The 12,033-nt window shown below is 35.0% G+C and overlaps 1 protein-coding gene across 17 annotated transcripts; it reads left to right on the top strand.

The window, feature by feature from the left end:
- The first annotated feature begins 1,781 nt into the window (after window positions 1-1,781).
- On the top strand, window positions 1,782-10,445 carry LOC140879754 (pentatricopeptide repeat-containing protein At1g09190-like). 17 transcript variants are annotated; one of them, XM_073283632.1, is made up of 10 exons: window positions 1,782-4,314; window positions 4,959-5,032; window positions 5,127-5,198; window positions 6,197-6,307; window positions 6,376-6,511; window positions 6,611-6,957; window positions 8,999-9,315; window positions 9,518-9,679; window positions 9,792-9,920; window positions 10,082-10,445. In XM_073283632.1, exon 1 carries the CDS (start codon window positions 2,313-2,315, stop codon window positions 3,981-3,983), a length of 1,671 nt encoding a protein of 556 aa, XP_073139733.1. In that variant the 5' UTR covers window positions 1,782-2,312; the 3' UTR covers window positions 3,984-4,314; window positions 4,959-5,032; window positions 5,127-5,198; window positions 6,197-6,307; window positions 6,376-6,511; window positions 6,611-6,957; window positions 8,999-9,315; window positions 9,518-9,679; window positions 9,792-9,920; window positions 10,082-10,445. The 17 variants fall into 17 exon arrangements, with proteins under 17 accessions (XP_073139733.1, XP_073139735.1, XP_073139732.1 ...); XM_073283634.1 differs by having other exon boundaries at window positions 6,376-6,431; XM_073283631.1 differs by having other exon boundaries at window positions 6,376-6,431; window positions 6,633-6,957.
- Window positions 10,446-12,033: the final 1,588 nt, after the last annotated feature.

The raw sequence follows: 12,033 nt of genomic DNA on the forward strand, positions 1-12,033 counted from the left end.
CCAACGTGATGGTTAATTTCGTTTTCTTCGACGTACAAATGCAATATATGTATATTGGGAGATTGCATCATAAACTCGAGAGCGTTATCATCAACAAGATTGACTTGAATTTCCTGCCAAGATGAACTCTCCGTGAATGAATATTTCGTCGACAACTTGAGTGTAAAATTCATTGGATCAATCATCAACATTTGATGCACAACTTCAACCATTTCGAACAGAGTAATAGATCGGATACTCGAATCGGTCTAGTATAAGGGATACTATACATGACCAATCCATTCTCCACAATAACATGACCACAAAAATATAAAAGTAAATCAATGTTTTCCATTCTCTATATGAATTTCGGATATAAAAATGAAAAATATAAATGACAACTGCCGTAAGAAAATGAGAATGAATAAAGGAAAGAAATGTTTCTAAGAATTGAATGATATTGTCGTATGAGATATGTGGAAATATATAGTCGATATAATTCCGTGCGCATTCAATTATTTAGGCGTGAACACTATTTTTTTCCGCGTGAATTAAAGCTGCATGTGCATGTGCATGTGCATGTGCATTTATTGTCCATCAAAAAGTTTGGCCCCTACAAGTCTTCATAAGACAGTCACGGGTGAGGGCATGCATGCTGCCAAAATGGGCGGGGGACGGCTGGCGGGGGATTGGGACGCCACATAGAAGTCGTTCGCTTTCTCTGACAGCGGACGCTGCCATCTGTCAGCTTCCTCTGTCAGAGAGAGCGTCCGCTCGAATATTTTATTTGAGCGGACGCTCTCTCTGACAGAGTTTTACAGTATATTTGATATTTATTCTAGGCAACCTAATTTTTTAAATAAAATTTTACTTTAAATTTTAAAAAAAAAAATCCCTCTACACACGATTTCGATCCTAACAATATATTCACTAAAAGCTCGAGATCAATTCGATCATAAACAAATTAAATTCAAATATTCAATAGCTCGACTCAACTAACAACTTAGCTCTGCAATCATAGGTTACAATCCCCACTTATAGGAGACCCAATAATATTCTGAGAATTCATACTTAAAAGTTTTGTACTTTTAGGTTGGATTTTTAATCATATCTGAAGGTACTCAATAGGATCGTAAATATTTAGGCTCCGTTTGGTGAGAGTGATAAGATAAATAATACATAGATAAGTAATGTAATGTAATAAAAAATAAATAAGAAATGATAGTTAATATATTATTTGATTTGATTGATAAATTATAGTTTATTTGATTTGATTGATTAAATTTTATATAAAAATAATAAATTACTATTTTGTTCTTTTAATAATAAATAAAATATGAATAATATTATTTATAAAAGATAATATAGTAATTTAAATTTAATGATTTTATTGATATAAAATGAATAATTAATGATAATAATCAATTATGATTGCGTTTGATTTATAGGATAAAGGCATGATAGAGCATTCAAACCCATGTTTGTCTCGTAATTTGCACTTGTCCCCAAATCCCGAAGCCCCGGGATAAAGCATTGTGCATCTGGAAAAACAGGTCCTTCATAGAGTGTAGGTTTATGATTCCTCATCTCTACAGTAAAATTGATTATGAAGGCAAGTTACTTTTTTGCCTTTGGATATTTCCATATTCATTCGGTTTCCACCCATGGAGTGATGAGCAGCAGGTGTTCTCACACCTCTCACATCACAGAGATCATCATCACCAGCTTTTTCGGTCACAAATCTTGTGTCTCCTATTAGTTTCGCCAATCCTCAAGCCTAGCGCCGGTGAAGGGCCTCTGAATTTTCTTCTTCTTTTTTGTTTCACGATAAAAAGTAAAATCAGCGGAGGCCGAATGCAGAAATGGGAGATTCTTGAAAAATTTATGCTTGTTCTGTACTGCAGTAAAATGCTCTAGGAAAATCATAATTTACCTCTCGAGTGATGCAGATCTGTGATGGACGAAGAAGTTGAAGATTTGGATGAATGCTGTCGGTGCCTCTCTCGTGTGGTGGGATGAGTACTAGTTGTCAAAAAGTTGTGAGGGTTCAATTATGGATAAAGGTTGGAAAAGGGTATTTTTGGTAATGCATAATAAATTATATCTATACCTTATTTTATCAAAGACAACAAACACCATTTACATTATCACATTTTAATAATAATTCATACCAAACATATTTATTTTACCTATCTTATTTTAATTATCCAATCCATATGCATCAAATTATCAATTCATCAAGTTATACTATCACGTCAACTGAACGCCCATGTATAGATTAATAGCAACATTTACCAAAAGGATCCTTAGAAAATGAAAAAATAATACTACGCATGCTAGCTGAGCAAAGCGCTTCCGCCTCCCGTTGGACAAATTCAAGGTATCTGCAGGCCCATCTCCTCTTCCTGTTACAGAATTGCTGCAAAACAGTGAGACAGCTCTCTCAAGTTCATGCCCACATAGTTATTAATGGATTCACTCAGAAAAATTTCATTCTTGTGAAGCTATTGTCTCTGTGTGTGGCATTCAACAAATTGCCGCATGCCGTTCAAGTGTTCGACCGCTTGCGTAATCCGAGCACTGCCATTTGGAACCAGATCATAAAAGGCCATGCGCTCAGCGGTGACTCGCGGAAATCAGTTCAGTTGTTGAATAGGATGGGAGGTTCTCTCGTGCTGCCGGATGGGTATACATATAATTATGCTATTAACGGTTGCGCCAAAGGTGGGTTGTTGGGAGAAGGGGAACAGGTTCATGGGATGGTTTTGAAGAGTGGGTTTTGCTCGAATGTTTTCGTTAGGAGTAGTTTGGTTGACTTTTATGTAAAGAATGGAGGAGGACGGGAAGGAGTTCGGAAAGCACGGCATTTGTTTGATGAAATGGGTGAGATAAATGTGGTCACTTGGAATTCTTTTCTTTTGGGTTGCATTCGGTCTGGGGACATTCAAGGGGCAAAGAGAGTTTTTGAAGTAATGCCATGGAGGAATGTGGTGTCATGGACCACTATGATTGCTGGATGCACACAAAATGGGAGATGTAAGGAAGCATTGTTGCTGTTTATTGAGATGCGACGACTGAATATAGAGTTCGATCAGGTAACTTTGGTCACAGTGCTTTCAGCATGTGCAGAATTGGGGGATCTGAACTTGGGGAGATGGATACATTCATTAGTTGTCGAGTTTGTAAGTCATAGAAAGCAGCCCGTGCTTGTCTCATTGAACAATGCTCTGATTCATATGTATGCTAGCTGTAGCGACATTGAGGAAGCCTTTCGTGTTTTCAGTGGAATGGAACATAGGACTATTGTTTCTTGGACTAGTATGATCACTGGTTTTGCTCAACAGGGCTATGGTGATGAAGCTCTTAGTGTCTTTAAATGGATGGAAAACATGCAAGATAATGATGTTAGACCTGATGAAATCACATTCTTGGGTGTTTTGTGTGCTTGCAGCCACTCTGGTTATGTTGATGTGGGACGTCAGTACTTTAAAACTATGACCGAGACCTGGAAAATTGAACCAAGCATTCGGCACTTTGGATGCATGGTTGATTTGTTGAGTCGGGCTGGATTACTAGAAGAAGCTTATGAGCTAGTGAAATCTATGCCTATGAAGCCAAATGATGCAGTTTGGGGTGCCCTTCTTGGCGGATGTAGGATTTACAAAAATGTCAAGCTTGCTTCTGATATTTCTGATTGGCTTACCAAGGAACTTGACCCTGATAGAGCTTCTGGATACCTTGTGCTTTTGTCCAATGTGTTTGCAGCTGATGAGAGGTGGCAGGATGTGGTGAGGGTCAGGCAAAAGATGCTCAATATTAAAACAAGGAAGCCCGCTGGTAGAAGTTGGATTCAGATAGAAGGAAGCATTTACGAATTTCTGGTTGGTGACAAGTCTAGCGAGCATGCGTGTTTGATCTATGAAGTTCTTGATGACATCACAAAGGTAGCCAGATTGCAAGGCTACCATACATATTTTGCAGATGCTGTCCCTTGTCATGAATGAATATGATTAGTACAAGTACAAGAGGCGAATAGTGTTTGAAACTAAAGCAAGGAAGCCATCTGCTTGAAGTTGCATTCAGATGATTAATGAGTTTATATCAGTTGGTACCTCAAACCACGTGTTTTTGACTGGGACCAAGCTTGGTGACTGCCGAGCAAGGAAAACAATGCAGTGATGCTTATTATGCATACCTGATACAACTGTTTTTCCTGATCATGAGAACTTGTATCATCAGTTATTTATTGCACAATTTGGTAGCTATGAAGCAAATGATTCCGTGATTATAAGACTCCTGCAAGTGCCATGTGCTATGCTGAAGACTCGAAATCTAGTATGAATTTACATTGAGATGATAATTTTTTGGCTTTTAATTTAATACTAGTAATATGAGTTGTGAGAATCGCAATATGCTTGGTTTTGGTATTTTTCAAGTTCTTCATTTTTCCTCTTTATGAAGATGGAGAAATGAAGAGTCAAGGACTCTGTGCTCATATTTATTCATCAACAGGCTTACTTTTAGAGAAGCCATGTATTATTCTATGCAATGTTCTAAAAAACTCGCTTAAGCGACGCTTAATCTCGCTTAAACTTTAATACGTTTAAGCTCCATTAAGCGACGCTTAATCTCGCTTAAGCTTTAATACGTTTAAGCTCCATTAAGCGACCGCTTTTTAGAACAGAAGATTTCATTTATTTTTTAAAATGAATACATTTTTATAAATATATATATTTATAGTTTAGAACTTGGATTATCTATTAAATCATATATTTATTGTTAATCTAACATTTTATTTAATGTTTGTCTTAAAATAATTAAAATTATAGTAAAAATTGAAAACGCTTTTTCACGCTTACTATCGTTCTAAGCTCGCTTAAGCTTGAAAAGCCTGAAGCTTGAACTTGATGCTTCGACGCGCTTCACGCTTTTTAGAACCTTGATTCTATATTTAAACTTGGGTTTTATGTTTTATTCAGCTTTCTGGAATTTGAAATATTTTTCGAGATCGAATGTCTTGCCACAGATTTGGGCTTGTCCAGTAAACACGGAGGTTGTTGCAATTCGCGTTTTGTTATTGTAGAGCCCTTTAATTGTACCTCGTTACTTTTTATGTATTGTGCTTGTATTTATCACTTTCATGACAGGGATTCTCAACATGGATAAAGGCCTTTGTGCACATTTGGTGGATGATTGGATAAGGATTCTGTTAAGCCCTGGTATGCTTCAGATATTCAAATTTTTACTCGTCTCATCTTTGTTTTCCTCGTTTCATAGTTGATTGATGTGGATTCTTGGCTCAAGTTTGGTTTTCTGTTGATTGCTTTCCATCTTTCCTCACTATGACTGTTTTCTTTTGAAATGGTTTCTGCTTGATAACTAGTTAGCTATATTTCTTTTCTTTTTTCATCAAATTGTTTGGTTCTATCTGATTTCTCTATAGATGCCAATTCCTTAAAGTCTGTGATTGGTTACCTGCCCGATTTGTCTTAACAGCTAGTGAAATTCAATGTGTAAAAATTAAGTGGAATGATACTTGTGAAGTGGCCTGTTTTATGTTGGGACTTAGTAAAAACTAAACCATTATTTATCTTTGAGCCTCCAACATTTAAGTATGGCCTTTCCTCTTAAGGAGTTTGGACGGCGCTTGGATGAATATTAAATTCTCAAATACAGTGCAACTGCTTAGTTTTTGACAACTTCCACGGTTTCTATGAAGCTAAAACTTGAAGTTGTGATAATGAAAAATGTAAATGGAGCCGTTTAGGCGTACATGCAAGTTCTCCGTCATCATTTATCAACATTTTAAACCATTCAACCTCATCTCTGCCAAATCACATGTAAGCACACTTCTAACACTTAGTTCTGAAGTTAGTTAGATTTAACCTAACTGATGCCGTAAATGATGTTACAAAGAAGAACCTTGCGAATATTTATTGCAACCAATACAATTTAGCATGAGTAGGTTGAGTCCAGTGGTGCATAGCTAATTAAGCTTTTGCAAACAGTTCAGCCCTATTTTAGGGGAAAGGACCCCAGCTAGATATTCAAACGTGTAAAAAGTAGATTTGATTGGTCTTCCATTTGTTCGAAATCGTTACCTTAATCTGGGATTATGTTTTGGAGAGGTTTTGATGCAGCCTGCCTCTCATATGCCTGTAAATTTTATGCTGTTGACTCTTGGGATTATCTACTTAACCCCATCGCTTTTTGGCAGTTCCTTTGAAAAAGAAAAGGAAGATGACGATGAAAAAGAATAGAAGGATTCATGCAAATAAAAATCTGGCAACATTCCCATGTGAACATTAACTGTAGTTCAACATCTTCGGTATGACTCAAAGACCAACCTTCTTGAACTTAACTCCGGCCCACTGCTGATCTGTGAATGTTAATCAGGATAGGGTGTAGTCTTGGAAAAACCCTTATTTAATTGCCTGCAACTAAGAAAAAAGGTAAAGTTGAGTTGCCTGTTGAATCTTTGCTGTAATTCGATAAAGATCAATTGTTTATACAAATTGGTGTTGATTTTGAGGTAATGCTGTTGGATTAGCAATCTTTAAACAATTATGCAGTTTTAAACTTATAAATCTTGATATATCATGAATAAGCATACTGGGTATCTTTGATTTAGGCCAACCCTTGTATTTTGGTAGGCCAAACCATCTGTCTGCTGCTGCAAATGAGCTGAGAAATTAGAGCCAAGATATTTTTGAAAATACACTTAGAAGAACCGAAGATATTTTGGTGCAGGGCTTCTAACTTTGTTAGTTGTTTGAATGGTGGGGAGTGGGGACCCAACTGAAGGAAAAGGTTGCAGTTTACTCCTAAACTCATTAACTCCACTGTATGGTGGAGTGAATGGTTAGGTTCGTCTGCAACAAGTGTGAAAGCATCAGGATGGATTAAACCGAGATCGAGGTGGTGTGGTTTTCTCCAAAATATACACGAATTCGTTTCTTAGGAGGACTCAATTCTTAGGTTCGTCCCTAATTTGAATCTAACTGCGCGTTTTCACTTAAGAATATGTTATGGAACATAAATTATAGCTGGGAGAATGAGTGGTTACTTGACTTTGACGTACTGACCTTTTCCTAACCATTTTCTCCTTGAGGTTTGGTATCCTTCAATTTCTGTCTTGTTCTGCTTTTATATTATTTTGTTTAATTTCATTTCACGTCACTTTTACCTCCCTTAAATTTGGTAATCACGAAGAACCCTTAGAGGGAGTGTCATAACAAAGAGCATAGACTTGGAAATTTTAGATGTACTTTTTCTCATATAATTTATTGCTAAAAATCATTGAACGAGGTTTCGAAACAGTTTAGATATCAAATAATAGGGATCCAGAGGAATTTGGTCTCAAACAACATGGACAAAAGAAATTACTCAATTCTGGAGACCGAATTTGGCTCTTTGCTGTTAATTTTTAACGATGATTTAATGTTGAAGACCAAATACTTTTTCAATTCATCGGTCAATACAGGGATGTATCAATACATAATCTTGTCTATTTTTTGAATTCCACAATTAAAACACATTAAGTCGTGTTACTTTATTACAATTGTGCGTGGGTAGACCCATATTTTGTTGATAAATTATTAAAGAACTATTTATTAATTTATTCAGCCCATTTGTTAGGTCACCAGGAAAAAGGACCTTACCACCATAAACCTACTAAAAGAGCTTAATCATCCATAATTGTCAAACTGAGGTTTAGTGTATTCTCTACTTTGTAAAATCAGACATGATCATACTATATTTGGAGTAACATCATATTTGACCTACGTCTTAATCATTTTAATTTCTCTACACAGGTTTGTTCAACGAAAGATTTAGCATAAGACATATCTACACAAAATATTAAGGTTGTTTTTGGATTTAATAATTCAGTATGAGCTATGACTTTTGACAAGTGGTTTCAAATTATTCCATCAAAGGACTTCTAAGATTCCTTATTTCCAAATCTTGCCATCTAAACACATCATCAAAATGATATTTTAATTGTCAGGTTGATGATTAGTTAAAACAAGGTTAAATATTGCACGTTGGTGTTTAATATCCTAAAATACATCATATTAGATCAATGCTTTCATGATCTCCAGGTTTTCTTTTAGTTTTATTTCACTGACCTTTTTAATAAATTGAAAGCAATCACTTGAATACTAGCTAGGGGTGTCAATTCGGATGGGTCGGGTTGACAAAAATAATTTTAAAAAATTCGGCAACCCGAACCCGAACCAACCCGAAAATGCCCAACCCGAACCCGAACCCGGCTAACCCACCTAACCCGATCAACCCGAACCAACCCGATTTTATTTTATTTTATTTTTTAACAAAATAATTAAATAAAAATTCAAAACACATAATAATAATATTAATATTTAATTTAATCACATAATAACAAAATCTAAGCTTATATATAATTTAAATTTAAACTTTTAGTTGTAGAAAATTTAAAGTATACTTATTACAAAAAATAAAAAATTATTTTTAAAAATAAAAATTGTACAAAATAAACATTAAATGACAAAAATCTATTATATTAATATACAATAATTTTTTTGTCAAACATACGTGTAAAAATATAGTAAATCTATCTTAATTTTATATAAAAATTATAATAATTAAAAGTTTCGGGTCATTTCGGGTCAACCCGGGTTGACCCGAACCCGATTAATTTTTTCGGGTTAGCTTTCGGGTCAACCCGATTCGACCCAAACCCAAAACCCCCAACCCTAACCTGATATTTTTCTGGTCAACTCTTGTCGGGTTGGCGGGTTGGGTTGAGTTTTGACACCCGTAAATTATTAGCTTTAATTTGTCATAATTTTGCGTATAAATAACCTTTTCACGAGCGAAGAACACAGACGCTTATATATGAAAATAATTTGAGACACATTCAGGGTGGCAAGTTCGATTCATAATTATACAAATTTCACTTTTTCAGTACAGTAAGTTGCCACTCATCATAATTCAGTCAATATAACTAACATTTAGGCTTGCCCTTAAAATTTGGCAGGCCAAACTCTTTGTCTGGTGAACCCCAAATGCATGGAAAGAGACTGCTAATCAAGATATTTTTAGCAACATGGTTGAGGGGTAGTTGTAAGGGAAAATGTTATAAGATTTATAGGGCAGTTTCCCTGCCTAAAACATCGTACAAAGTCGATACGTTCTTGCATGAGTTTTACGTGAACAATATGGAGAAGGGCAAGAACCCCATGCTTGGTGAACATGATCAAATTGATCGAAGCAAAATCAAGATTTTACTATGCGATATCAATGCAGAAAGTTGTCAAGAAGTGCTTGCTCTGCTTTGCAAATGCTCTTATCAAGGTAATGATAGTTCAACTCTTTTACTTGGCATTAAGTTTGTGTTTAAGTGACTGAACTAGTAGTGCAAGTGGCATCCCCCTTCTCCTTCAATTTTCACATACATCTTTGTATTTCCATGTATTGTATGATAATTAGCTCGCTCCACCACCTGGATTATCATAGGTAGATATAACTGATAGAATCTGGACATTTTTTTTTTCAGTGGCTGCAGTATGGTCGGCCATAGACGTATTCGATACGTTGAATTCTCAAGGACCTCGTGCTGACATTATTCTTGCCGCAGTTGATCTCTTAATGGCAAATGATGCAAACATACTGAGATACATAATGCGCAAAAAAGATTTGCAGCATATTCCTGTCGTTAGTAAGATTAATGTTGTTTGTATGACAAGAAAAAACCAGTTCAGATTTAGATAACTGTTTTGAAGTAGAGTATGCAAATTACTAACAATATTTTCTCTTCGCTTGATCATTAGTTTTAACCACAAGAGACCAGGTATCTGTCACTGTGAAGGGCTTAAGACTTGGAGCCGCAGATTATCTTGTCAAACCTTTACTTGAAGATGAGCTATCCAATTTGTGGATGCACTCGCTTAAGTTTCATGGTTTGCATTTCTCCTGAATGTAACATAAAATATTCCAGTAATTGATATGCACTCAGTTCCTGAGTGACACAAAAATTTCACACATTTTTGGGTGCAGAACAAAATTATAATTTGGTGCATTCTTCCATAATTACATGCTTCTGATATCTTTATCTTTACAGGAAGGCAGTCGCGGTAAGGGCTCTTCGTGTGAGCTCTTGAAGTGGTTTAGTTTTTCAGGCCATGAGTTTACAATTTATTCTTGCATTTGTCGCTTGGCGCGATTAATAAAACACAAGTCATGGAAAGCATGGAGATGGAAATGAGATTCTGGTTTCGGTTTCTTATAGTAATTACGAGTTAGTTTATCGCATGGAAATACATATATAGGCAAGGATTGCTCGTTATTATGAAATAATTGTTGTTGCAGTCAAGTGTTTGGTGGACACAAACCGAATGTGTCTTTACATAATTTTTTTCCAAAATGATCAAAATGAAGGAATGAAATAAATTAAGTGCTAACATAAATGATGCTGTATTATGTCATTTCATATTTTTTCCGATATTATTTCTCATGGCGTTTCATTTCTCTGATTTATTGTTTGGCATCGTGTGTTCCATTAGATAATAATGAGTTGTAGTGATATAACTCAAATTTTTTATATTATATAGCAGTTTAAACATCATATATTGATTGTTATCTTAGCAAGGATATTAATTGCACCCCAACATAAACAAATTAATTTAAATTTAATTTCCTTTGTTCCTTCTAAATTTATAACCAAACCTGTATAGTTAACAATAATTGTTCTCAAAGTTCTGTTAAAAGTTTATGTTCAAAATTTTAGGACTTGGTTTTTTTGGGAGGTTTTGGCCTAGTCCCCCTCTCCCTTTAGGTTTTATTTGTCTCGCTCTTTTATGTTTTTATATACTGGTAGGGGTCTGCCTAACCCCCTGCTTCCGGTGGTGATTTCCCCCCAAAAAAAAAAAAAAAAAAAAAAGCATAAAGCTCATATGAAATGATCTGATGGTTTAATTTTGTGAGATGAATTTTTTAGTTGATTCGACTTATGAAAAAATTACTTTAATGTTAAAAACATAATGTTTTATCGTGGTTGTATGTTGGATTAACCCGTTTTACAAATATGATCTATGAGATCATATCACAAAATATCAACTCAAAAAGAAAATTATTATTATTATTATTATTATTACACTCAGAAAGAAAATTATTGATGTTATTGCGGATACCAAAAGTTTATGCCTAGATATTTTCTGAAAAGAGATTATATTTACACACTATTATTTTATCAGTTCACTTTATCTCTACTTTTTATTGTGTAAGTTGATAATATTAACTTTTATTTTCTAGATAATTTTACCAAAAACTACGAATTTCCAAAAACTACTAAAAAAAAAACATTAAATTTGTTAATATCCAAAAATATATAATAAAAAGAAATTACAACGATTGTAAACTAAATCGATTGCAATTTTTATTTCATATTAAGATATGCATTATTTCTATTTTTTCAAATCAAAAGATGCTTCATTCATGTTTTAATTATCACATATTTTATTAATTTTTTTTATAATATATAAAATATAATTTCTTTCTGAGTAATCATAATAAAAAGAACACAAAAACTCTTCTGGGATCATATATAGGGGGTTGAGTTGACAAATTTTCAACCAGCCTACATGGCGGGCGGGACGTCAAGTGGTGGGTTGCGAGCCAACTCGTCTCAACCCGTCAAATAAAACTAAAAATTGGTAAGTCGATCGGTCTCACACAACTAAATGGATGAGTTGAGTTGATAATTTCCAAATTCACCCAAATGGTGGTCCCCCCCTCCCCGTAAATCGATGGATTTTGGTGGGTTGGCCCACCCCGTCTCCTCGTTTTGATAGCTCTAGAACTGTCAGACGGACCAATCCATGGCGTGACGGAACCCGTCATTTGGCTAATAGGGTGGGCTGGCCCAAGTCCAATCCAACCGAACCCAACCCAAGGTGGGTTGCAAGTTATGCGAGCCGGACCGCGTATCGACTCCAAAAAAAAAAAGTATATAAAGAAAAATAAAAAATCGTTATAATTAATTAAAAATTTTAATTCATAATAAATAAAATTTAT

This window comes from Henckelia pumila, chromosome 2 (genome assembly GCF_033568475.1).
Source record: "Henckelia pumila isolate YLH828 chromosome 2, ASM3356847v2, whole genome shotgun sequence".
Lineage (NCBI taxonomy): Eukaryota > Viridiplantae > Streptophyta > Magnoliopsida > Lamiales > Gesneriaceae > Henckelia > Henckelia pumila.

Coding starts and splice junctions, on each gene's coding strand:
- LOC140879754 (XM_073283628.1), top strand. CDS start 2,313: ATGCTAGCTGAGCAAAGCGCTTCCGCCTCCCGTTGGACAAATTCAAGG.